We start from the raw sequence: 24,492 nt of genomic DNA on the forward strand, positions 1-24,492 counted from the left end.
ATGTGCATGTACAGGCAGTAAAAGTCACTTCTGTCGGACATCAATCCATCACAAAGCCTTCGTTTCTTTTGGCTACAGCGGAGGCCACAGGGCCACTTCTGTTGAAAGCCATCCACTCACATGCCTTTGACATGAGAGTAACATGTGTAATTTTGACATTGATCCATGCTTTGGTCATTAAATCGTCTTATTTATCCCATCACAGAAATCTCACACTGCTAGCATTAGACGGTGAAGCCGCCAGCCCACCCTTAGGCATACCTCGATCTTGTGCCGTATCCTTAAGAACCATATCTTCCCACCCATCATCGTGATCATCTCTAGCTTTGCTTTTAGCAGCATCAGGCGGCTCGACTTCAGCCATGGAGCTACTGATCCTATTCCCTGCTTCCACTTGCACCAAACTCTTCCTTCCACGCATGTGTCTCGCACCACTGAAACTGTCATTGCTGACTAGCTTACTCAAGCGATCTTCACTTTTGTTTTCCTTGTCGTGGTCAGAGGCAGATGAAGCCTTTAACCTCTGTTTACGACCTTTGATACCTGATGCACTGACGCCTGTAAGCGTGACACGCACCGGTGAAGGCGATCTCGAAGCCAAGTTGCCAGAGCTATTGCGGTTGAGTTTCTCGGCCCATCTGCGACGAGCAGCTTCTCGGCTATTGCTAGTGGTGTGGAGTATACTGCTTGGAGGCGGTGTAGGCGAGGCTTCTCCTGGTCGTACCCACGTGCGTTGGTGGCGTGGTAGTTCCATCTCAAGGGCGTATTCGGCGTATTGAGCTGCTGCTCTGGCGTCTGAGTTATCGCGCGAGAGCGAACCGCTGGTGTCGGTGGTTGTCCAGTTGTCTGTCGGGTTTGCTGGGGGCAGTGTTGGGCTGTTGTTGCTGATGCCGCGCACAGGAGATGGTGTGATGGCTCGTGGGAGACCGGGTGGGAAGACATGTGGGCCCGAGACTAAGCGGCGAGGATTACGAGCTGGTGGCTCAAGGAGTGATGAGGAGGTTGTTTGTCGTCGTATGCTGGGACTGCCTTTGATGGAGCCAAGATTACTGTAGAGCAGCATGTTTGAGGAGCGTCGCGATGATGCAAAAAGCACTGGACTTATGACGCCGCTGCTCGCTCGGTTGCGGATGAACGATTGTCGTTTCTCAGCTAGAGGTCGACGGTCTATGACACTATCAGTCTGGCTGACTAGACGGACGCTACGACGCTTCTCTGCTTCTGTCAAAGAGCGCCGCTTGACTGGGTCTGTGATCAATGCAGAAGACATCAATGCAGAGTTCCTGAGTGAATCAGTCTCAGGGTAATCTGATAGTTTGGTTGAGAGTATGCTGGTTCCATGTGTGTTGAGAGAACCTCGACTACTTCGGTCTTTCGTGATAGAGAAGGTGCTACTCAGACAGCTCTTTCTGTCTGGACGATGTATCACGGTGCCCCTTGTTGTGATGCCTAGACCCGGGTGCCAGCTTTTGACCAATCTCGAAGCACGCTTGCTGGGCGAAAGTCTTCCAAACTCTGACAATCTTTGACGTGAATCTCGACTGTTTTGCCTTGCTAATTCTGTAGCTGCAGAATAGCTGTGATGTGGTGTGTGGGTTGCTCCTGACGCCCGGCCCCATACTGGAATGTTTGAATCTGCCTGTATCGCTGCTTCCCCATCTCCAAGCGAGCTGACTACAGACAACTTGCTTTGGCGAGCATCTCTTCCAAGAAAGTGGCGTGTTTTCGTGGGTGGCTGCATTGTTGTTGGCAGATCGACATCTAGTTGAGGAGGCTCATCTGGTGAGTGCTTGACAGGTGATCCAACATATTTCTCTTCATCATGATCTCCTTCTGTGACCATAGGTTCTTGGTCGCTGTAGGGCAAAACTGGCCGAATCGCACTTTTCTCTATCTTCTTGCGAGGCTCTTTTCTCCTGCGGCGACAACATAACATTGCAACAGCGAAAAAGAGAGCTAGGACTGCCAAACAGCCAATGACGATGCCCACTATGATACCAGCTGTCATGCTCTTATCCTTCGATTTCGCAGGTGCTGCTGTGGTGGAGGAAGTGGCAGTCGCAGTCGGGCTGCTCGTAGTGCTCGAGGGTGTATGAGAGGTCGCTACGGCGTTCGCTGCTTTCAGATTGATGTAGAATGTCTGAGTCTCTGACTGTGAACCTGAAGAAGCAGTCAAGGTGATTATGTTTGCTGAAGCCTTGGCTGTGGTGGGCGGAAAGCCTTGAAGCTGGCGTTTACTGGCATCATACTGCAGCCAGGATGAGGCGGAACCGGCATCAACGCTAAGATTGATGTTGTTCTGAGATAACAAAGATGGGGAGAAAGTGTAGCTGAATGCTATTCCAGCTGTTGCAGTCAGATTTGTAACTTCGTCATCGAAAAGCGATGCATTCGCTGTGCGAAGCACAATGTTCTTGACTGCCGTGTCTCCGAATGTGTCTGTGACAGTGATGGATACGCTTTGTGATTCAAATTCTTGCGGCGGAGTTCCTGTCAACTCAAGGGAGTTGTTCTGGAAAGTAAGCCAATCTGGCGCCTCTACAACGGCCTTCTGCAGTTGACTAGCTGTAGCTTGTTGACCATTGATTCGTAGCTGGTCTAGAAAAGGTCCCAGAGTAATTGCCGTTCCGGGCGTGATCGTAGTGTTTTCTGTCTGAGGGCTGAAAGCTAACTGATTGCTGCTGATCAGCAAGCTGAACGATGTTGTTGCTCCTGCAAAACCAGCGACATCGGATGCGATGAAGTCGATGCCATATGTCTGAGAACCCGTAATCAATACAGGACTCATGCCCCAAAACGTTAGAGAGCTGCTGTCAAACTTGAGCCAAGAGGGAAGTGGTGTTCGATTGGCCATTGTAGCATAGTAAGTCTGGATAGTGCCTAAATCACCGAATAGGTCGCTCGAGAACGTGATTGCAAATGCGGTGGATGGTTGCAATATCAAGGTTGTTGGGCCTGACAAGGGTCCTGATCTTGCAAGATCCGCTGAGACGTTACCCGTCAGAACTGGAGCGCTGTTGCTTGCTACTACCAGGGTACAACTCATGTCCACCGAGACGTCCTTATCGGTTGCCACGATCTTGAAGACATTCGGACCGGTATTGCCTTGACCAGGTGTGCCATATAATGTCCTTGTCGTGCTCTCCAGATTCAACCAAGCAGGGGCATTTGCCAGAGTATACACCAACGCACTGCCATCACCGGAGACGAAAGTCGTAGGAGCCAACTGAAAGACATAGGCCTCGCTTGCTCGTGCGAGGGTCGGTACTTGCGAGTTGAATGGAAACGCGACTTGAGGCAATGCTGACACCAGCGCGTGAAAGAGCACCGTCAAGAGTAAGCCGCGCATCGTGCTACAGGCTTCTGTGCTTTTTTCAAGGCCGTGGTAGTCTGCACATAGATGTGAGCAGGGTTTAGTGTTGTTTGCAGGTCAAAAACTGTTGTGCAGAAGGCGTATTCTGGCCGCACGAGCGAAGGAAAATGCGTATCCCTTCAGCAATCATTCGTACAGCCACCACACACGCTTCTGACGCGAGAAGACGTGTATAGCGATTACATCTTGACGTGGCCTTGCCTGCTGGTTGGAGGAATGATTTTCTGAAGAATGGACGAGGGTGGGCTGGAATCTATGTGCTGGGAAGCAAGGGATTGTGCAAGTGACACCACACCTGGAGGTCTTCTAATAGACACTGTTCTTCTCTCATCTGAGCTAGATAGTCGATCAGAAGATCGAAGTCAAGTTGTCAGTATATTCGATTTGTGAAGGTTGGTGTGTCTGTGTCTTGTTTGGCCTGGAAATTCGCCAAAGTCGACTTGAGCGGAAACGTGACATGCGACCAACATCAAGGCCATTGTTCTCGTATCGATACCATCCCGAGACACATGCCTACCTGGTTGAGGAATGTTGCTTGTATGTATACCAAGCACCAGAACATTGCCGCGTGTTAGCAGTCTAGGAGCATAGGTCGCGTCCGGACTGCAAGAGGGAACCATCGCATCTCGGTAGACCACGACTTGTATGAGTATAGTACCGTCTGAAACTACATCTTGAATGCCAAAGGCAAGCACAAGTTGAGCACAAAACAAAAGAGTCCTGGGCCGGCAGTCGCGAGCAAGCTATCACAGCAAAAAGATCTAGAAGCAAACAGCCTCGGCAACTCTAGCCTACACCTTCCACCTCACACCTCTGCCATTCCAAAAACTTACAGATGGCAAACACGTACTCCCCTCCACCACACCCCCATATCCCCTAAAATATCTCACAATGACACTATCCGACGACGAACGGGATGGCATATTCGACATTGACGAGGAGCTCGTGCCAGTACGAGAGCTCAAACAAGCAGGAGTGATGGAAGTGGACTTTGAAGGCCTGTTAAAGACACCCCTAAGGTTGGAAGAAGATCTTAGGGAGGGATGTGGTGGTATGTTGTGGCCTGCTGGTATGGTTATGGCAAAGTATTTGCTTAGGCAGGATAAAGATGTGTTCAAGGATAAGACGGTGTAAGTGTGGTGCCAAGACATGATGGTACATGGGAATGATCATGCTGACAAGGGTCTTAGGATCGAACTAGGTGCTGGAGGTGGTCTGGTCGGGTGAGTCGTATCGAATTCAGCCTGGATGATTTATTTGGCTGATAGGGTGAATAGTCTTGCTGTTGCTTTGGGCTTTCAACTCGACCATCCTCTACATCTCACAGATCAAATCCCCATGCTCGCCTTAATGCAACGCAACATTGCGCTCAACAACCTCCAAGACCAAGTCAAAGCATCAATATATGACTGGGGTGAGTCTGTGCCGGAAGGCATACCTCAGCACCCGGACATCATTCTGGCAGCCGAATGTGTCTACTTCGAGCCCGCATTCCCTCTTTTGCAACAGACCATGAAGGATCTCATTGGACCGAATACGATCTGCTACTTCTGCTTCAAGAAGCGCAGACGTGCAGACATGAACTTTGTCAAGGTCATGAAGAAGATGTTTACGGTTGAGCTCGTTGAAGACGATCCTGACAAACCGACTTGGTCGAGAGAGAATCTGCATTTGTGAGTTCAATGCCTGCACAATGTTAGGAATTTACTAACGCCCAAAAAGCTTTAAGGTCACTCTGAAGCAGAAGAAGGCATGAACACTGGATTGATTCAAGTATCACACACCAAACAGCATTTCGATATGGCTGCAGAGCAAGTATCGATCGGAAGAGATACACTGAGGCCAGTGGACCAAAAAGGACCTGCCTTCCCAGGAGCCAACAGCGGAAATCAAGCAAACACACAATGAAGCAGCAAAGCATAACACAGGAAAGTACAAAGCAAAAAGCGTATAGTATTCATATCATATCAACATAACATCTCCCATCTCACATCATCAAAATCATAAAAAAGCCGTAAACCGCATAAGAATCAAACACCATCACCTCTTACAGCCTCAAACAACCATGCTCATGCCTCAATATCACTCTCCTCCTCATCACCGCTGTCTCCTCTTCCACCCCAAGCCCAAACCTCACCCCTCGACCTCACTCCTCTCCCCTTCATCTCCCTCCTCTCTCCTCCTCTTCTGCCTCCTCCTCTTAATAGCCGCAATCTTCACACTCCTCTTCTTCCCACACCTTGCACACCTACACCTCATTCCCCCCTCACAACCCCTCTCCATAACCCTCCTCCTTCCCACCTCCCCCCTCGGTAACCTCAGAAACCTCTTGTCCTGCCCTTCCTCTTCCCTCATCTCCATAAACACCGCAGGCGAAGGTGTAAGCGTGATATTCGGCATCTCTGGTCCGGTGGTCATGAGAACAATATCTGATGAAGACGAGTGTGCCAGAGGTTTTGGTACTGGGCGAAAAGCTGACTTGACGCTGTCGGAGCTGGTGTTGTTTGAGATGCAAGACTGAAGAAATTGTAACAGGTTTGTGCGGTAAATGGCTGGGTTTATAATAAAACAATTGTCGTTGTGTGGGATGTGTGGGTGTATGATATCGATGGGCATAATTTCTTTGTTTCTTCCTCTTTTTCTTGAAGCGATATGTCTTTTTGTTTCGGATAGATAGCAGTGTTGTGGAAAGAGCAAGAGTGTGTCGCGTGTTTCTTCTGTCGCGAGATATGGCTGGCCTTATGGCGTCGTGCGTCCAAGAGGAATGCAATCGTTCGTAGTATGGAGCAACCAGAAAGCTTGCTTAAACAATGCTGGCTGGCTGGTGTTATACTTCCGGGTCGCCGTTTTGCCCGTGGGATCAGAGGAATCAGAGAGAAGATATAGAATGTGTGTTAATGCAGTATACAAGAAAATACATATAATGATAACTGAAATGTAGGAGATGGCAAAAGTGGTGGTAGAGCAGCAGGAGCGGTGAGCCTCGAAATTTCGCCAGGCATCAAAACAACAACTTTGATTCACCGAAACATCGTCATCACCGCTCCTCTACCTTTTAGCAAGAAACATTTCTGTATTTCAGAGTCAATAATTGAAATAGGGTATAGAATAAACATAAAACAGAAGTGAATGGAGACAAGAAAGCGACGCTCGAATGTCGAAATCTCATGATTGCTCCAGCCAAAAACTCCTGGACGCCATCGCTCAATAAAACAGCAACCCCATCATTGTCCTCGAAAGTTAGTTCTCATGACAAGCCTCTTGAAGCTCCGAGTGAATGAAACAAATGCAGTGTCACATCAGACCTGCTAGAACTAATCGACTGACGCCGCCAATCTCAGAGCGGACTTCACGGCGAGTCGTGTCACCAAGTTCTTGGGTAGCATTCTGCACAAGCACTTTGCGCAGAATCTTGTCTGCTTTGCCAAAGGCCTCACCGACACCAGGTCCTATCGACTCTGCGTTTGGCAAAAGCTGGACGATCCCCGAATATGTGTCGATAAGAATATCCGCCAGAGTTGCAAAAGCGGTGTGAAAGTCGGGGTCGAATGGCAGAGAAGGCGTCTGCAAATGTGTAAACTCTGGTAGGTTTCCAGATGATATGGGAGGCATGGGCAAAGAATCTAGTTGAGCACTCTCGACTGACTCGGACAAGGTTTCGATGGCAGCACTGCTAGATCTGCGACCCTTGACTCCACGCATGCCACTCTTGAACATGGCGCCCATTCGACCACGCGCACCAACCGAAGCGTCAGGGTTATTGAGTTGTTGGTAAGTATCATATTCTGATAGCAGAGAAGCGAGAGATCGTAGGTATTCCAGAGGGTTATCAGCGTTAAGGTCAAGTAGTGGAGGTATTGATGTGCCGAGAAGGACGTAGTTGGAAGCGCGACGACCGAGCTTAGAGTATTGCATGGAGGGTAATTGGCCAAGGTTCGAGGGAGTGTAGAGGAGAGTATTGAAGTAGTAGATGTGGCCTTCGTGCCTGGGGTGTGTCAATTTTGAATTTCCAGAAGCAAATCGACCATGAACGTACACTTTGCGAAGATACTCTAGAGTGGCTATTCGCTTGCGACAAGTAGCGTGGATATGGGTCAACAGAGCGGCGGGTATAGGGACCAAGCTGGTCTGCGGGACTGCCGTATTGGATGGAATCAGGTTCAGAGAACTGCCATTGGTTGCAAATGAGCCCAATGAGGGACGATCTGTCTCTGATCGTTTGAGACCGTGACCGAAAGGAGCAGCGAGCATGGAGAAGGGAGTCTTTGGAACAGGCTCAGCAAGGCTGTGTTGACGGTCGCGTGAGAAACTATCCGACGACTTTTGCGGGCTCAAGGTAGTGTTGAAGGGCGGCTTGACCGTGTGAGTAGCATTGGCACTAATAGAGCGGCTTTGACGGTGCAAGCGGATTGGAGAGCGAGATGGGACTGCTATCGACGAGCCTCTGGTCTTGTGGTGGTGTATCGACGACAGCGACTCGTGGGAGCGGCGGAGGGATGCGCTGCGACGAATGTCTCCTTCTGCGCCTGACGAAGGCAGCGATATAACGGACGAGTCTCTGCGAGCGGTAGGGGACAGGTCTTCGCTGGCTAGCGGCGAGATGGGAGTGATTGAGGTGCTTTCCTTGCGGGATGACTTCTTGGTCGAGAATATCGAAGGCTTTCTGCCAAAGATAGAGGCACTGGGCGCCGGTGAGGGGTCGGGCGCCATCTTGTTTCTTTGTTCTCTAGACCCTTATACTTTTAGACTCTTCGGGTTGGTGAGGTCTAACGTGGCGGCACAATTACTCAGGGGTAAGACCCTGTATGCAGTCTTGCATCAAGCAGATCGAGATTCTCGAGGGGGTTGGACGGCCGTGCTGCACTGCAACTACGATTGCCTTGGAAAGGAGCCAGCCTTCTACGACATGTGAACCAGACTATACCGGTCTTCTTGGCGCGTCCAATCTCACACGCGAGCAACAGAGACAAAAGGCGTGAGCGAAGGTTCTTGGAATTGCTGAAACAAGATGCCCCTGGAACGTGAACGGAATTCGACCCGCCGTCCAAGCGCCAGCACCCCACCGCCAATCTGGGCCTGCCCCACCAAGACTTGACATTGATGTTGACACTGCTGTCTTTCCATTCTCTCTCTTGTGCACCACTCAGTTCAAGTGACCAACCCGTAACCATGTCTTCCACCGAGGTACAAGATGATACGCCATGCCCAACGCGCCTTCGTAAATCTCAGAGACGCTGACCGTCTCGCAGAGCATCCCAGCTCCTGGTAAGTGGCCTGTTGACCCTCAAGACGACGTCCCAATCAGCGACGACCGCATCTGGGTCGATGGTTGCTTCGACTTTGCCCACCATGGTCATGCCGGCGCCATGCTTCAGGCTCGTCGTCTGGGAACTGAACTTCTGGTTGGTGTGCATTCGGACGAGGCCATCCTTGAGAACAAGGGGCCCACAGTCATGACACTCGATGAACGGTAAATACAAGACTTTTCCTATACTCCATACTGCAATTCCCTCAGTCTGGTTCTGTGAAGCTGAACCGTTCCACTTAGCTGTGCTGCTGTTGACGCCTGTCGCTGGGCTACCAAGTCCATTCCTCACGCCCCTTATGTGACCTCCCTACCTTGGATTTCCCACTATGGCGCCAAATACGTTGTTCACGGAGACGACATCACCTCGGACGCCAATGGCTACGACTGCTACAGATTCGTCAAAGAGGCTGGCCGTTTCAAGGTTGTCAAGCGCACACCTGGCATCAGCACAACCGACCTCGTAGGCCGCATGTTGCTATGCACAAAATCACATTTCATCAAGGACCTTGACGCTGTACTGGAAGGCCAGGAAGGCCCAGGAAGCCAAGAAGAAAGAAAGAGCACAGGAGAAGACATGAAAGAGAGGATCAGAGAATATGCGACGGATGAGTCTGGAAACAAACCATTGGTCGATGTCTGGAGCTGGCGCTCAGACGCCTCGTTCCTCAAGAAGGTTAACGGAACATCACCACAGCCTGACCAGAAAGTCATCTATGTCGACGGTGGCTTCGATCTCTTCTCTACTGGTCACATCGAGTTCCTCAAGCGAGTCGTCGAGACTGAGGAAAAAGGGGCCAAGCAAAAGGGATGGAACAAGGAATACAGCCCTGTCTATATCGTTGCTGGTGTTCACAGCGATGAAGCCATCAACGACTACAAAGGCATCAACTACCCCATCATGAACATCTTTGAGCGCGGTCTTTGTGTTCTGCAATGCAAGGTAAATTCTACACTGGCATAAACTCATAATCCAAATCTGACAAACCTACACAGTACATCTCCTCCCTCATCTTCATGGCACCCACAGTCCCCAGCAAACCTTTCCTCGAATCACTACCCTACCCTATCCAAGCAGTCTACCATGGCCCCACAGTCTCAGCACCACCAGGCCAGGACTTCTACACTGACGCAAAGGCAATGGGCATTTACAAGGAAATCTCTTCACACCCATACTCGCATGTAAACGCAGATTCAATCGTAGCCCGCATCTTGAAGAGCAGAGAATTGTACGAAGAACGCCAGCGCGTCAAGGGAGTCAAGGGAATTGGAGAAGAGGCAGTACGCAGAAGAGAGCAGATGGAGAGAGAAAAGGCAGAAAAGGATAAAGCAGCCTCTGCATGAGATAAAACAACGACAGATCGTCTTTCAGAAAGATATAGAGTAATATTACAAGTCGTCAAAAATGCGCAAATCACATCAAATTTCCGCGAAGCCCGGACACAAGAGGCCCTCTCTATACAGTGTCCGACTTGTATCGACGAAATATGATGCAATTTTTCAGGCCCTGAATTGGCCATCTCGACTACATGAAAGCACGACGACTTCTTACACGGTTAGGGACGTGAGGTTCTCGGTGGCTGTTGAGTGTCAATGTTAAAGTAAGATCAGACATGATGGGTGGGAAGAAGAGACCAGACACGTTGGAAGAGTGGGCGGCGGTGTTGCGTCCACAGAAACGGTAGATGGATAGGAGAAAGAGATAAACAGGATGGAATCCTAGAAGTGCCTGTTTTGTAGTAAGGAAAAGGGGTTGTCCGATGACTCGAGTTCACGTATCTGTACTCTGTGCATTGCCAAACATTTCGGACATGAATGATTGACCGAGGAAGAGCTAGGAAATTGGATATTGCAGTCCAGAAGAAAGAAGTTGTAGCATTTTTTGAGTAGAAGACCAAAAAGATCAAGCTTACATCTAAGTAAGCTTCTGCTTGATAAAGAAGTTTCTCAAGTGCGAGAGCTGCCAGGCGCAAGTAACACCCAAAACAACAAGCTGCACAATAGTCCAACGCACAACACGAGCGTTAGTATGCTCAGACATGTTTCTAAACTCAGCCTCACGCTCTCTCTGGAAAACCTGCTCCTTTCTGATATCGCTGAGTCTGGCATTCAAGTCTCTGACTTTGGAGACGATATCGGTGATCTTGTGCTTGTCGTCGCTTTCGATGCGCGAGGTCTCGCCAATGGCCATGTCGACTTCGAGCTTGATGTTTCCAGCCGAGGAGCCGCCTGCGAGCCAGCCCTGGGCAGAAGGGACGTTGGTAGGGGTGAAGCAGATACGGTGGTCGCCAGAGTCGGCAGCGGAGAAGGTGAAGCGGCCTTGAGAGTTTCCGCGCTGGGACACGATGCGGTGGTCGTTGTCGAAGATTTCGTCGACGCTGATGTAGAGGCCCATGTCAGGGTTGGCTTCGTATCTGCGGCTTTGCTCGTTCCATTGTGTAGCGGTGTAGTGACCTGAGTTGGGTTTGTCAGATGAGTTGTAAGGAGTCAGGAGAAAGAAAATACTCACCAACAACCAGGGTGTCCTTGGGGAGCTCCTCGAAGAAGCACTTTTGGGAAGGGCCGTCAATGTAGAAGTAGAGGGCCTGGGTTGGCAGCAGCAGAGCTGCAAATGCAAGCACCGAGAACAGCATCGAGTGCATCGTGACGGTCGTGATTCGTGAATGACAGCAGATGTGACAAGACCAAAGGACGAGACAACAAGATGCACCCCCCTAAACACTACAAAGTACAGCTGGTTCCATGCCAAGAAGTGTGGAGGCTCGCCGCGACGAAACACCACCGACAGCATCTTCACGCGACAGCCAGCGACTTTTCAAAAACATCGCTTTCTCGCGACTCTACACTCACAAATTAATTCACCATGTCAGCACAGGATATGCGCGACATGCTGGGCCTGACGGGCGATGTTGCCCGTCCGCCGCCCTTGAAGAAGCAGAAGACGGTCGAGAAACGCCCACGTACGTCGCATATTCGTTTCATTCAATGCGCCGCCTGCTAAACAGATGCAGTCGAAAAGGGAATTGCTCGTGAAGTGTCTGCTCTCATGGGCGAACGCGCTCCTCCAATTGCCATGATCCAAGTCCAGCCAAAATACAAACAACGACCCAGACGATCACATCGAGTTGCACCTTGGGAATGGGCCGCTTTCAACAACCAAGCAAGAGAGGACGGTCTCACCTTACATCACTGGCAACGGAAACACGCGCCCAAATCTCGTCCACAAACGGAACAACAACCGCAAACAGAGTCGGAAGCAGATGGAGAGAAACAGCCAGAGCCAGAACCACAAGAGAAGGATTACCAGTATGCCAAATACAACGTCCAGGTCGAGACGCCTACCTACGATCAGACTCTATACGATGCTCAACTACAGGATCCGGATTGGACAAAGGAAGAGACGGATTACTTGGTAGAGACTGTCCGAGACTATGGTCAAAAGTGGCCTGTCGTTATTGATCGCTACGAGTACCAGCCTCAGCCCACTGAAGATGGTGCACAAGTGCCAGAACCAAAATCTCGTTCTATGGAAGATCTCAAAGCACGCTATTACACCGTCAGCGCAAAGGTCCTGGCCAACCACACCCCCATTTCGTCCATGACTGGCCCGCAATACAACCTATACTCCACATTAACTTCCTTCAACCCTGTTCAGGAGGCATCACGGAAGAAGCTCGCCGAAGGTCATCTATATCGTACTCAACTCGAGGTCGACGAGGAAAATGTTCTGCTCGCCGAACTGCAACGCATCATGATCAACCAGCAACAACTAGAAAACGAACGCAAGGAGATCCGCGACAGATTAGAATACCCGTCAACAAGCAACACTGCAGCCGGACAGTACAGCACATCACAGCAACTTGGTCAACTCTTCCAACAACTATTACAAGCCGACCGCATGAAGAAAGACCGTCGTCTCAAGGCTCTTGGCGATACTCCTGGCAGCGGTCCTCCTACATCTGCACAACTGCAATCCGCTGCAGGTGCATCTGGCCACCGCGATAGCATCAGCAGTGCCACGGGCGCCCGCAAGGCCGGCGGCCGCGACTCTATAGCCGGAGGCTCCAGCTCAGGACTGGATCCCACAGCACGCGCATTAACTCCCCACGCCGCCCACCGCTACTTCGTCACCCAGCACGATCGTCTCAGCAGTGGTGTATCCTTTGCCTCTGACCGTCTCCACCGCGCCAGATCCGCAAAATCAATGATCCAAACCGAAAAGATCTCAGCCATTCTCAATCATTTGCGTATCCCTGACATTATTCCTTTGCCTACTCAACGTGTCATTGAAGACTTTGAGAAGTTGATGCAGAAGGTCCATGTTTTGTTAGATATGCGCAAGGTTGCGGATAAAGAGGAACAGGAGATTAGGGTCAAGGAGGCTGAGAAGAAAATTAAAGAGAACAAGGAAACTGTCAAGGAAGAGGCTGAAGAGGCCAAGGTTGGACAGAAGAGAAGTGCAAGTGTAATGAGCAATGATGCTCAGGGTGCTACCAAGAGACCCAAGAATTAAGAGTCTCGAGAGAAGTAGTCCCTTGAGGGCTTGGCCCAAGAAATAATAATGAACATTGATGAATCACAAATCCTCCAGAACACTGTGTCTTTCTGATCTTTTCACATCTTCGATCTGTCTTTGAAGTGACCTTTCTACCTGAATCTGGAGACGTCGAGCCTCTTGATCAATACAGCTTTAATTATGGATACTCAAATATCCAGTCTTAATGTCTAAGCGCACAGCTTATCCAAGTCCCCTGAACACTCCATAGTCCATGGGTGGTCTCGACCATACTTTGCCACATGGTAATCCAAGACGCCCCGTTGCAGTTCCCTCGCCTTGTCCTTGTCGCCTTGCGCATCAGCGATCTGTGCCAACCCAGCAATGCAACCTTGAGTACAGTCATCCTCAAGCCCATATCTAGCCAAACTCGTCTGGTAAGCGGAATCTTGCAACTGCCACGCTTCCCGTAGACGTCCTTGCAACATGTGTATACGCGCAAGATCACGGCAAGAACTCAACGTGGCGGAAGCATCTGGTCCGTAAGCGATTGAGCTCACTTCGACGACTCTGGCATAGAACGGCATGGCTTTGTCGTATTTGCGTTCGTTTTCGTAGTAGATTGCCAGTTGCTCTGTGCTGTTTATCGTATCGTCGTGCAAGTCTCCAAGGACACGTTTTCTCGTGCCCAACAGCTCGAGTTGTAGCGTTTCACTCGCCTCGTCTTGACCCAGTCCTGAGAGAATCACAGCCGTTTCGTGTTTACTGCGTAGAGTTTCCTCGTGCGAGTCTCCTAGAACCCTTTCCTTGGTCCTGATGATGCCGAGCTGAATTTCCTCTGCGCGGTCCCAGTGGCCCGCGGAATTGGTACGAGAGACTGAGGCTGCGCAGGGCTTCTAGTGTTGAAGGGGCGTTGGGTCCATGGAGGGCTGTTTGCTCGGCTACTTCCTGCAATAGGGGTGCGAGGTTGTCTGGTTCGCTGAGTTGGGTTGCGGATGGCTCATCATCGCGGTCTGCATTGGTCTTTGCGGTCTGTTCGGCTTCGTCGCCTGACTAGTAGTAACTGACTACTCCTCTCGTGTCTTGGTCCAGAAGCGTCGCATTGGGCGGTTTCAGCTGGGTCTGATGTATTCTGGAGGGCTTTGGCTTGGGAAGTCATGATACACGTGAGTTTAGTGTTTGACGCTCGAAGGATCGATCGTTTGGAGTAAGTAGTAGATTAGCTTAGGTGTCCAGCGATTCTACTATTTTCCCCTTGTCTCCAGCTAAGTAACTATCGATATCCCACTTGACTTTGGGATGATTTTATATAGCTATCTACTTTTTCAAAGCACTTTTAGACAACACTGTGTAAATCTGCTGCTGCTGGATCTGAGGCTCAACTCACGGATGCTGAGGAAGCGCTTGCCTGCGGTAGTTGCTTCGAGCTGAACTGGTGATTTAGAGAGTAGACAGCATATCCATCCTGCAGAGAAGTTCTCAATGCGGTCCAATCAGGTAGTGCCTGCCAGAAAATGGCAACAAGCATCCCCAGCATAGCGAGGCCAGAAACGAATATCAGGATCCAGGCAATAAGTTTGAAGAGTAACTCTCTGGTGTCGGAGAGATCATGTTGTTGTAAAGTTGTTCGATTGAACAGAGGAAGGGAAGTATCATTGGTGCTTGGACGAACATGTTTGGAGTATGCTTGAATGATATTCCAGAGCATTGTTTAAGTGCAAGGGATTAATAGAGGATAAGAAGCAATACTTTTAGCATCTGATCGAATTTGCTTGAGGATTGAATCGTCCTAGGAGTATGTGGTACCTGACTGCCGCTTCTGCCATCAAGACTTTGCTTGCTGTCTCCTCATTACTCAAGAATCTTGGATGCACGGTGGGATGTGTAGTCAAGAACCAAAGAGATCTGCATTTGTGATCAGCACCGAGACCCACAAAGTATAATGCTTTTTAAATCCGGCCTTTCTTCTACAAATCAGCGATGTGATGGCAATCGTGAAATTGCGATGTTACAAGAAATCGAACGATGACAAGGAAAATTGTTCAAGGAAAGAGGGATGGATAGTGTGATGGTTGAAGAATCTTGATTGTTTGCTTCATTAGGATATGATAGATGCTATGCATGCATACAATTTGCGAACAACTCTTGTGTTGCTTCGATGGGAGAATATATTTTGATGAGTGGACATGGTTCGTCTCGGGAGATTGTGGCTCTAGTCGCCAGCGACGGTATGGTACTCGATTGCGATGAACATTTGTGACAGAGTTGGCTGGCGAACTGAATGTGCACCGGTCTTCGTGTCCGTCGAGCAATTCTTGACACACGTCATTCTTTCCCGGACCCTGATGGCTGTTTGCAAGGAAGCGCTTCCGTCACTTCTCGGGACGGGAAGAGACTTTGATTCAAGACTTGATTTTGTTCTCAATCAACGGGATCGAGAATGGCTGGGAGATGCAAGCCAGCGTCATTTTTTGATGCTTGAGACTTGATCAAAGCGTGTCGAGTTGCATGCTCACAAGATCGGTATAGACGAATGTTGTCTTGCTTGTGGCTCTTGCGTCGATGTCTCTAGCTCGTGAGAAATCATGTTCATAGTACATGAGCTGGGGTGACCCCGTAATTGCGTGTTGCCGTGTGATAGAAGCAAAGTTGCTTCAAGGAGCAGCATCTGTCTCGGAAACCCAAGCATTAATCCGTGCCCGGTCAACCTCTGAGCTGTTCATGCTCCTTGTATCTCGAACTTCCTTAACACGACAGTGTCTGCCATGTTTGTCAAGTTTCCGTACAGCTTCTTCTGTCAATGGAGACACGCGGGTAGATTGTCTGACTGATCTGGGCGATGCTTTCTCTGCTTCGGTGGCTGTGTCGAGAAGCCATTGTAATCCGCTGGAGAATAGGAGAGTGCGTTCATCTTTCAAAGCAGGATGAGTTGGATTGGATTGTAGTAATCGTCGGGCGAGGGCTTTTGTGTCCTCTGAGAGACCTCGTGTGCGGGGTCACGAATAGGATCTGAAGGGTTGATGAGGTTTTGGTGAGAAGGAAAGACGTGGCTGTAGCTGCTTGATCTTGCGAGATTAGGATGTATCGAGCTCGAAGATGATGCGTTGCGAGAGGTCGAAGATTGAGTTGATGATGAAGTGACAGACTCCATTGGAGAAATACTTGGTGCAGTCATGTTGATGATGGCTTTTTGTGGACTCTTGCCAAAGATAAAGATGTTATGATAGAGCAGATGGGAAAGACAGAGAATATGATGACAAGAGAAACAGCAGAGAGTCAGCTCATACAGGTACCTACTGAACAGCATGCATGGTGTGGCTTGCACATAGGCCACACGCACGCGCAATAATCGATACTCAAACATCGGCGATGTCTGGCATCTTTCGTCACAGCACCTTCCATGTCGTTTCCTGTCCATCCAAGGTTTCGCATGGTCACCAAGAGCCGCACCGCTACGAAAAGGACCTGAAGCTAGGCAGAGAAGAGCTGTGACTAGGTAACAAGTGGCATAACTTGGTCCACGATTGGTTAATGCTGCGGGATCGGTGATCGCATCTGCGATGGGACAAGATCGTCGATGTCCAGCACGAACCTCAAGATTCGTCTACACCTGCCCAAGGCCTCCCTTACTGACAACGACTTCTCTCTGGCAACCACATATCTGCAATTAGCTGAGAATGTTGGTAGCTATACAGTAAACAACACAACACAGACTCATCTCGTTTTCTCGTCTAAGGATCAATAACAATTCTCCAGCGCACTTTTTCAAGGATGCAAGAGACTACGCTGGCTTGGTTTGGTGCGGGCAGCCGGAGCTCCCGAAGCTCTGTCTCTTACCTCGCCAACTTCAAGCCTCGATAGCTCTTTCCTACCACATCATCTCATACTTAGGGCAACATAGCGCTATACTTGTTGAACAGACGTTAGAAGAGCCGTCATGTTTCTTTCCTTATTGGTTCCTCTTGTAGGGACCAAGGGTTTGGGAGGCTTGACCTCCTCGAACGACTATACGTGACGTGTCCAACGCTTCCAAGCATCCGTCTGTCGTTCGGAAAATGGTGAGTCGAAATGGAGTTGCCATTCACAAGAATCACAAGTGACAGGACTGCTATGTTGTCCATTCTCATGGCGGATACCCACCCGCTGAAACAGAATGCGGAAATCTCGGATCGAGACAATGTCATCACCGGAGAGTTCAACAGACAAGAGCTTCGCAAAAAGCCACCTTTTTGCTTTTGAGGCAAAACTTGACGACTCCTCTTTGTAAACCGTCAAGATTCAAGAGTTAGAGACTATCGCGTTTATCGTCTGATAACCATGACTTCCGGTAAGCAGAGCAGAAAACATCAAATCAAGTCAAGTCAGATGAGAACAAAAAAGTTGATTGATGTATCCAGAAAGACCAGCTTTCCATGTTTCATTGTCTTCGTCATCTCATCAGTAAGAAAAAAAAAAGGGGGTATCTCTATGCTTGCTTCCATCCATCAGAAATAAAAATCCCACCAAAAACTCCATGCCATGCCGGAAAAGATTGTAAGAGAAAAAAAAAATTGACACCCAAACCAAAACTGCCCTGCTTTCATAGAACTTCGTTGAAGAATGCGATGTCGCGTTGGTTTTGCAGAAACTCCTCCTTGTCGTAGATTCCTTCCATGCAGATGCGATGCTCCATCTATGCAAACACGAGTTGCAACACCTTCCTCCTCAAATCATCCATTCATACGATCCTCCAAGATTGAAAAACCAGAAACAGACAGCGAAGAACATCATCTGAAGCCACGACCACGACGAGCACGAGTAGGTTGTTCGTTCCATTCTTCCTGCATTTGTCTTGCGATTTCTTCGTCGGCAGCGATTTGAGCAGCTGTAGCGGGTGTGATGTGGACTGTTTGTTCGGCATCTTCGGCGATAGGAGACAGGACGAAACGAGGAGCTCTTGATGATCTGGTGGTAGAAGTAGGTTCGGTGGTCGAAGAAGTCTTTTGCTTGCGAAGTTCGCGACTCTTTCTGGCTCTGTCGGCAATGGTGACAACGGGCTCTTCGTCTTCGTCATCGTCTTCCTCTTCCTGCTGCTGCTGACGCTCATATTCCTCGCGTTGTTCGGCGACTCTGGCTTGACGCTTGCGGAGCACCTCCTGCCAGTATGACAGGCTGTTGTAGTTGGGCTCGGGTGCTTCGTCCTCCTCATCATCGGCGTCGTCGTTGACGGTAGTGATTGGCTGCTGACGAGCGGATCTGCGAGGTGTTGCGGCGGTGGTGGTGGCTTGAGCGATGGCGGCGGGTCTGTGGCGAGATGCCCTTGGGCCAGAGAGGATGTTGGCGGTGGAGAGGTCGTAGTAGGCGACATCCTGAGTCGAAGGCAGGGCGGAAGAAGAAGCCTCTGCGGCGATGCGAGGACGTTTGGCAGGATAAGGGCGAGATGCAGAGTCGATATCCTCATCGTCAACCTCGTCGTCGCTGTCGATGTAGGTGGCCTTGCGCTTGCCCTTGCGGCCAGAGAGGGAGCTCGTCTCAGTGGACTGAGCAGAAGTTGCCGAAGACTTCCTGCCTCTCGAAGTGCTGGAAACCAAAGAGGTGACAGCGGAGGTGCCACGTTTGGTACCCTGGCTGAGAGCAGAGGTGGTGAGGCCAGAAGCCCGCTTCTTCTCACCGCGATCCTCGAACCCCGAGGCAGCCCGCAATCTGCGGTTCCACTGAAGCTTCACACCAGAAGCGGTGCGGTTGAAGCCAGCTTCACGCTTCATGCGATCGGCGACCACCTCGAAGCGCTTCTCTGTGCCGGCGATGGCGGCGTACTGTGCCAGGGTGCACACCTCCTTCATAAACTTGATGCAAGCAGCATCCTCGTCATCAGACCAGGCGCTTGCTTTGCGAGAGAAGATGGTGGGAGCAGGCGCGCCCGAGAGCCTGGCTGGACGCTCGTACTCATCGTCGTCGCCCTCAAACTCCTCACCATCCTCATCTTGCTGCCATTCAGGCGAGTCCGCGTAGGGGACACCGTCTGAAGAGGGCTGTTTCCCCTGAGCTTCAACAGAACCTGTAGAGGCAGGCCAGCTGGCCTCCACAGGTCTCTTCCACGCCGAACGGGCGGGTCGACGATCCTCCTCAGAGTCGGTCTCCTCCACCGAGACCTCCTCCTCCAGATCGCTGTATTGAGGCTCTTCGCCCCAGATGATCTTCACCTTTGGTTGCTCAAAGGTAGGAAGGACATACTCCTCCCAGAAGGCAATGCCTCCGTCAGTGAAGGTCTGGAGCCAGGGGTCCCGGCTCTCCACACCTTCCATCAGGCTGTGGAAATCACCATGGTGAGCCATGGTGGCCTGATTGCCGGTGTGGGCAGATGAAGGAGGTAACTCCACGGTGTTGTCGTCGTAGTGGAAGCCATAGACCTCCAGAAATTTGGCGCGGGTGGTGATGCCGGCCTGGAGAAGGAGAGGGTCCTGGAGAGGGTCCATTGTTGTTGAGGTGGTTGGCGGTGTGTGATGAAAAGGGGTATGATGAGACCAGCTCAAGGTACGAAGAAGAGATGCAGAAATGCAGAGAAGAGAACAACAATAGATGGACAACAGGCAGAAGAGGGAAAAGAAACAGAGGAAGAGGAACTCAAGGAGGGTAGAAGACCTACCTCGACAATAGCTATACAGGTCTATGGGGGTATAGAATGTACAATGGTGTAAAGATAACCATTGTCAAAAACCATTGTGCACAATGGCACGGGAAAAATCATGAATGAAGAGAAACCGGTGATAAAATGAAAAGACAATAGCCTGGTGAATGGGAAGGAGAAAAGTACGTCGTAAGCGCGCAATAGACAATAGGTGCATGAATAGGATCACAATGGGAGGATGCGGTAGTCTGTGGTTGAGAGTGAAGGAAATGCGTATTGCGAGGGTCAGGCCACTGCGCGTTGTGAACGGCAACGACAGGTCCCCAAGCAAAATTGAGATAGAGAGTATTGCAACAGAGGGGTTACGAAAACACATGTTGAATGATGACAGATGAAGAATGGGTGATGGGTGATGGTAGATGGAGGATGGACAAAAGTTGAGAACAGGAGCCATGTGACGATTGACAGATGATGTCTCCGATGCGCGAAGTGTATAACGTGTGCTTGTAAAAATGCACAGCACTTTCAGAAGACGGGACAGCATCCATTGAAACATGCTGTCTCATGGGGCTCTCTCTGGACTCATCTCGAGACTGGAAAGATTTGTGCATTTTTATAGCACGAATCTAGCCTCTGCTTGACCTTGGGACAAGGCTCTACGAGCATGTATGTGTATATAAATGACAAGATAGACATGATAATGCAAGGTTGTAACCTCTACTGATTCCCAACATTTCTAGAGAATCGGAACGATCCTTCCATGTGGGCGCCCAGCAACGGGTGAGTCCATCTTCGCACAGCGCGAAAACGCCCTTGCTACTGTAAGGCAAAGGACGTCGATAAGTAATGTTGTAAGCTGGCGATGTTTGTAGAAAACAAAAGGAGAGGGCTGTGAGAAAACAGTTTTGAGATTCGAGACGGAAGAGGTCCGTGCGTGATGACGGAAGGAGCCGATGATCTGGATGTCGAGCCCGGGGGGGTCAGTTGGCAAGATGAAGCAGTCGGCGACGTCTCCAGTTGTTGACATTTGGCTATACACACCAAAAGGGAAGCTGCCCGCCTTCTCATTCCCTATTCACTACAGCACACGACACAGCAATCTCAATACGACAGCGACCCAAACCAGCTTCCCTCCAAACAGCCATCTTTACAGCCCAGGGGTAGCTCTATCCACACAACATGGCCGCATTCGCGCCCCACGGTGCACCCGTCATGGACTACGAAGCCCTGAAAGAGCAATGGAGCGACATCGAGGACAAGGATGGCATCAGATTGAGTTGGAACACCTTCCCTTCGTCGCGCATGGTACGCTATCCGTCAATCCTGACACGAAGCTCTTTCTAACAGCTTGGCTATACAGGAAGCCTCGAGATTGGTTGTCCCTATTGGAGCTCTCTACACACCCCTCAAGGAGAAGACCGACACACCACTGCTCCAGTATGAGCCCGTTTCTTGCAAGCAGCCCTGCCGTGCTGTCTTGAACCCCTTCTGGTACGTCACTTTGCGCATCCACTGACCAGACGCCATGCTCACCACACGACAGCCAAGTCGATATGCGCGCCAGGATATGGATCTGTCCCTTCTGTCTGCAACGCAATGGTCTTCCACCTCACTACAAGGACATTTCCGAGAATGCCATCCCTCCCGAGCTCCACCCCTCCAGTACCACCATCGAGTACAGACTGGCTAGACCTGCTCCTGTTCCTCCAATCTTCGTCTTCGTCGTCGACACATGTCAAGAGGAGGATAGTTTGAAGGCTCTCAAGGATTCCATCATCATGTCACTCAGCTTGCTGCCACCCAATGCCCTGGTTGGTCTGATCACATACGGAACCATGGCCCAGGTCCATGAGCTCGGATACACCGAGTGCGCAAAGTCATATGTCTTCCGCGGATCCAAGGACTACACTGGCAAGCAGGTCCAGGAGATGCTTGGTCTGATGACTGGTGGTGGCGCAAGACCTGGCATGCCCGCCATGCAGCCTCAACCCGGCCGTCCCGCCCCCGCCGCTCCTATGGGAGCTGCCGCCAGATTCTTGTTGCCCGTTCAGCAGTGCGAGTTCCAGCTCACAAATGCCCTCGAGTCTCTGCAAAAGGATCCCTGGCCCGTCGCAAACGACAAGCGTCCTCTGAGATGTACCGGTGTTGCTCTGAGCGTCGCAACTGGCCTTCTTGAGACTTCTTTCCAGAATGCTGGTGGCCGCATCATGCTCTTCACTGGAGGTGCTGCTACTGAAGGCCCTGGTATGGTTGTTGGTCCCGAGCTCAAGGAGCCCATCCGTTCCCACCACGACATTGACAAGGACAACATCAAATACTATAAGAAGGCTCTCAAGTTCTACGAAACTCTGGCCAAGAGAACTGCTCACAACGGCCACATCATTGACATTTTCGCCGGATGTCTGGATCAGGTCGGTCTTCTGGAAATGAGAAGTCTGGCAAACTCGACCGGTGGCCACATGATCTTGACCGACAGTTTTACTTCGTCAATGTATAAGCAGTCATTCGCCCGCATCTTCGACAAGGACGCTAACGACAACTTGTTGATGGGCTTCAATGCTTCTCTTGAGGTTTTGACCACAAAGGAACTCAAGGTCACTGGTTTGATAGGACACGCCGTATCCATGAACAAGAAGTCAGCCAACGTCGGTGAAACTGAATGTGGTATCGGTAACACTTGCTCATGGAAGATGTGTGGCATCAACCCCAGCTCGAGTTATGGTATCTACTTCGAGATTGCTGGTCAGGGTGGTCCTTCGAACGTGCAACAGGGTCCTCAGAAGGGTCTCATGCAATTCCTCACATACTACCAGCACTCTTCTGGCCAGTTCCACCTTCGTGTCACCACTGTTGGTCGCAACATGAGCGGTCCTTCAGGTGACCCGGCCATTGCTCAATCCTTCGACCAGGAAGCCGCTGCAGTCCTCATGTCTCGTATCGCAGTCTTCAAGGCTGAGGTCGATGATGGTCCGGATGTGCTCCGCTGGGTCGATCGCATGCTTATCAGGTTGTGCTCTCGCTTCGCCGAGTATCGCAAGGACGACCCGTCATCTTTCCGCCTCGAGAAGAACTTCACCCTCTACCCACAATTCATGTTCCACTTGCGTCGTTCGCAATTCCTGCAGGTCTTCAACAACTCTCCTGATGAGACTGCATTCTACAGACACGTGCTCAACCACGAGGACGTGTCAAACAGTTTGGTCATGATTCAGCCCACTCTTGACAGCTACAGCTTCGAGCACGAGGGCAGTCAGCCCGTTCTGCTTGACTCTACCAGTATCCAGGACCAGACTATTCTTCTGCTCGATACCTTCTTCCACATCCTCATCTTCCACGGTGAGACAATGGCACAATGGCGCAAGGCCGGTTACCAAGATCAAGAAGGATACGAGAACTTTAGAGAGATGCTCGAGGCGCCCAAGGAGGACGCCAAGGTGAGTTTAATAACAATCTGCTATTCAAGAACTTCATATACTAACAACCATATCAGGAACTCATCCAAGATCGTTTTCCTCTGCCTCGCTTCATTGTCTGTGATGCTGGCGGTTCTCAAGCACGTTTCCTTCTCTCCAAGCTCAACCCCTCAACAACACATACAACTGGCGCATACGGCGGTGTCAGTCAAACCGCTCAAACCATCTTCACTGATGACGTGTCGCTACAGACCTTTATGGATCATTTGATGAAGTTGGCCGTTAGTGGTAACAGCTAGATGTGGTGATTCAAAGCGGTATGAATGTGATGAGAAGCAGAAGAGAAGGGAGCGATTAGTAGTAGAGAGAAGAAGACCAGAAGAAAGATTACCCTCAACAGCTTTTCTTGAACAAAAAGACTATACCTTTTCAACATACCTGAAAACTTCTGCCCGGTGATTCTTCCTCGTCGTTGGTCTTCTTGAGCCGTTGCAAACATACAGATGTAGCTCTTCGAGCTGTCATGGAGGTCTCACTCTCACTCGCCCTGGCATGTATTGGAAGCCACGGCAATTGATATCTATAACACAGTCTCATGCAATGTGTAGCAGCGTCATCACCTTGTTTTCAACAAGTTGATGTACAAAAGGTGCTTGCTGGCAGCCAAATCTGTCCCTCACAGCACCCCAAGGAAATAACGTTGACATAACAATAACTTCATAAACGTTTCCTTAGGCCTGACAGCTCGAGATATCGATTCTTTCCTTCTCAGTTGCTATCTATTTTTCAGCGCGTGCGTCAAAGATACTATGTATGCGAACCAGTTTCCATCGTGGTTAGCAAAAGGGTGGATGGCAGGGTGGCCCCGGCATGTATGGGAAGCTGAGATGGTCACCCTGTTATACAAGTATCTGTAATAGGCAAGCCTGGCTTGTCGATGACGAATGCAAATATCGTCTCTGCAATGATTCTTGTCTTAAATTGTCTTAGAGTTCTAGAGCTATGGGAAACAAGAGTCGCTCGAGGATATGAGAACCGTGAAAGATTTATACGTGACAGTTTTGAACCAGTGTCATATCTTGAGTGCATGTCAGCAATATTTGCTCCAAGATAATAATCTCGGTTTAGCACACAGGCAGAAAGAACAGCGATAGATCAAGGTGGAAAACAAGGACGAGACAGAATCGGATGTAAGAGTTGAGATAGGTGGTTCGTGGGTATTTGTTTTTTGGTATCGTTACAAAAAGGTGGCCAGGACACAAAGCCAAGAAGGAAATAAGCAGATAGAAATCGCTCAGA

The 24,492-nt window shown here is 50.1% G+C and overlaps 10 protein-coding genes across 10 annotated transcripts; 4 read left to right on the forward strand and 6 right to left on the reverse strand.

The window, feature by feature from the left end:
- Positions 1-1,761: 1,761 nt before the first annotated feature.
- M437DRAFT_75554 (uncharacterized protein) lies at positions 1,762-3,349 on the reverse strand (the record flags this gene model as incomplete). Its single annotated transcript, XM_041026447.1, has 2 exons — positions 1,762-1,869; positions 2,108-3,349. The coding sequence occupies 2 exons, from the start codon at positions 3,347-3,349 to the stop codon at positions 1,762-1,764; spliced, it is 1,350 nt and encodes a 449-aa protein (XP_040879415.1).
- Positions 3,350-4,264: 915 nt separating this feature from the next.
- M437DRAFT_49738 (S-adenosyl-L-methionine-dependent methyltransferase) lies at positions 4,265-5,050 on the forward strand (the record flags this gene model as incomplete). Its single annotated transcript, XM_041021886.1, has 3 exons — positions 4,265-4,503; positions 4,564-4,596; positions 4,651-5,050. The coding sequence occupies 3 exons, from the start codon at positions 4,265-4,267 to the stop codon at positions 5,048-5,050; spliced, it is 672 nt and encodes a 223-aa protein (XP_040879416.1).
- A 1,617-nt stretch (positions 5,051-6,667) lies between these two features.
- On the reverse strand, positions 6,668-7,642 carry M437DRAFT_9404 (uncharacterized protein; the record flags this gene model as incomplete). The annotated part of the gene is made up of 2 exons (XM_041029083.1): positions 6,668-7,358; positions 7,410-7,642. Coding segments are annotated over 2 exons (924 nt in total), but the record flags the coding sequence as incomplete, so codon positions are not given.
- Positions 7,643-8,542: 900 nt separating this feature from the next.
- Positions 8,543-10,022, forward strand: M437DRAFT_75557 (phosphoethanolamine; the record flags this gene model as incomplete). The annotated part of the gene is made up of 4 exons (XM_041026448.1): positions 8,543-8,557; positions 8,623-8,843; positions 8,922-9,621; positions 9,675-10,022. The coding sequence occupies 4 exons, from the start codon at positions 8,543-8,545 to the stop codon at positions 10,020-10,022; spliced, it is 1,284 nt and encodes a 427-aa protein (XP_040879418.1).
- Positions 10,023-10,593: 571 nt separating this feature from the next.
- M437DRAFT_75558 (uncharacterized protein) lies at positions 10,594-11,311 on the reverse strand (the record flags this gene model as incomplete). Its single annotated transcript, XM_041026449.1, has 2 exons — positions 10,594-11,132; positions 11,188-11,311. The coding sequence occupies 2 exons, from the start codon at positions 11,309-11,311 to the stop codon at positions 10,594-10,596; spliced, it is 663 nt and encodes a 220-aa protein (XP_040879419.1).
- A 230-nt stretch (positions 11,312-11,541) lies between these two features.
- Positions 11,542-13,191, forward strand: M437DRAFT_66268 (uncharacterized protein; the record flags this gene model as incomplete). The annotated part of the gene is made up of 2 exons (XM_041024712.1): positions 11,542-11,638; positions 11,690-13,191. 2 exons carry the CDS (start codon positions 11,542-11,544, stop codon positions 13,189-13,191), a joined length of 1,599 nt encoding a protein of 532 aa, XP_040879420.1.
- A 212-nt stretch (positions 13,192-13,403) lies between these two features.
- On the reverse strand, positions 13,404-14,332 carry M437DRAFT_66269 (uncharacterized protein; the record flags this gene model as incomplete). Its single annotated transcript, XM_041024713.1, has 2 exons — positions 13,404-14,056; positions 14,242-14,332. 2 exons carry the CDS (start codon positions 14,330-14,332, stop codon positions 13,404-13,406), a joined length of 744 nt encoding a protein of 247 aa, XP_040879421.1.
- A 1,495-nt stretch (positions 14,333-15,827) lies between these two features.
- On the reverse strand, positions 15,828-16,348 carry M437DRAFT_49186 (uncharacterized protein; the record flags this gene model as incomplete). Its single annotated transcript, XM_041021796.1, is given in 2 exon segments — positions 15,828-16,156; positions 16,174-16,348. 2 exon segments carry the CDS (start codon positions 16,346-16,348, stop codon positions 15,828-15,830), a joined length of 504 nt encoding a protein of 167 aa, XP_040879422.1.
- A 1,591-nt stretch (positions 16,349-17,939) lies between these two features.
- On the reverse strand, positions 17,940-19,628 carry M437DRAFT_66270 (uncharacterized protein; the record flags this gene model as incomplete). Its single annotated transcript, XM_041024714.1, has 1 exon — positions 17,940-19,628. The coding sequence occupies one exon, from the start codon at positions 19,626-19,628 to the stop codon at positions 17,940-17,942; it is 1,689 nt and encodes a 562-aa protein (XP_040879423.1).
- Positions 19,629-20,992: 1,364 nt separating this feature from the next.
- On the forward strand, positions 20,993-23,492 carry M437DRAFT_49639 (uncharacterized protein; the record flags this gene model as incomplete). Its single annotated transcript, XM_041021864.1, has 4 exons — positions 20,993-21,085; positions 21,141-21,271; positions 21,324-23,214; positions 23,271-23,492. 4 exons carry the CDS (start codon positions 20,993-20,995, stop codon positions 23,490-23,492), a joined length of 2,337 nt encoding a protein of 778 aa, XP_040879424.1.
- Positions 23,493-24,492: the final 1,000 nt, after the last annotated feature.

This window comes from Aureobasidium melanogenum (assembly GCF_000721775.1).
Source record: "Aureobasidium melanogenum CBS 110374 unplaced genomic scaffold scaffold_11, whole genome shotgun sequence".
NCBI lineage: Eukaryota > Fungi > Ascomycota > Dothideomycetes > Dothideales > Saccotheciaceae > Aureobasidium > Aureobasidium melanogenum.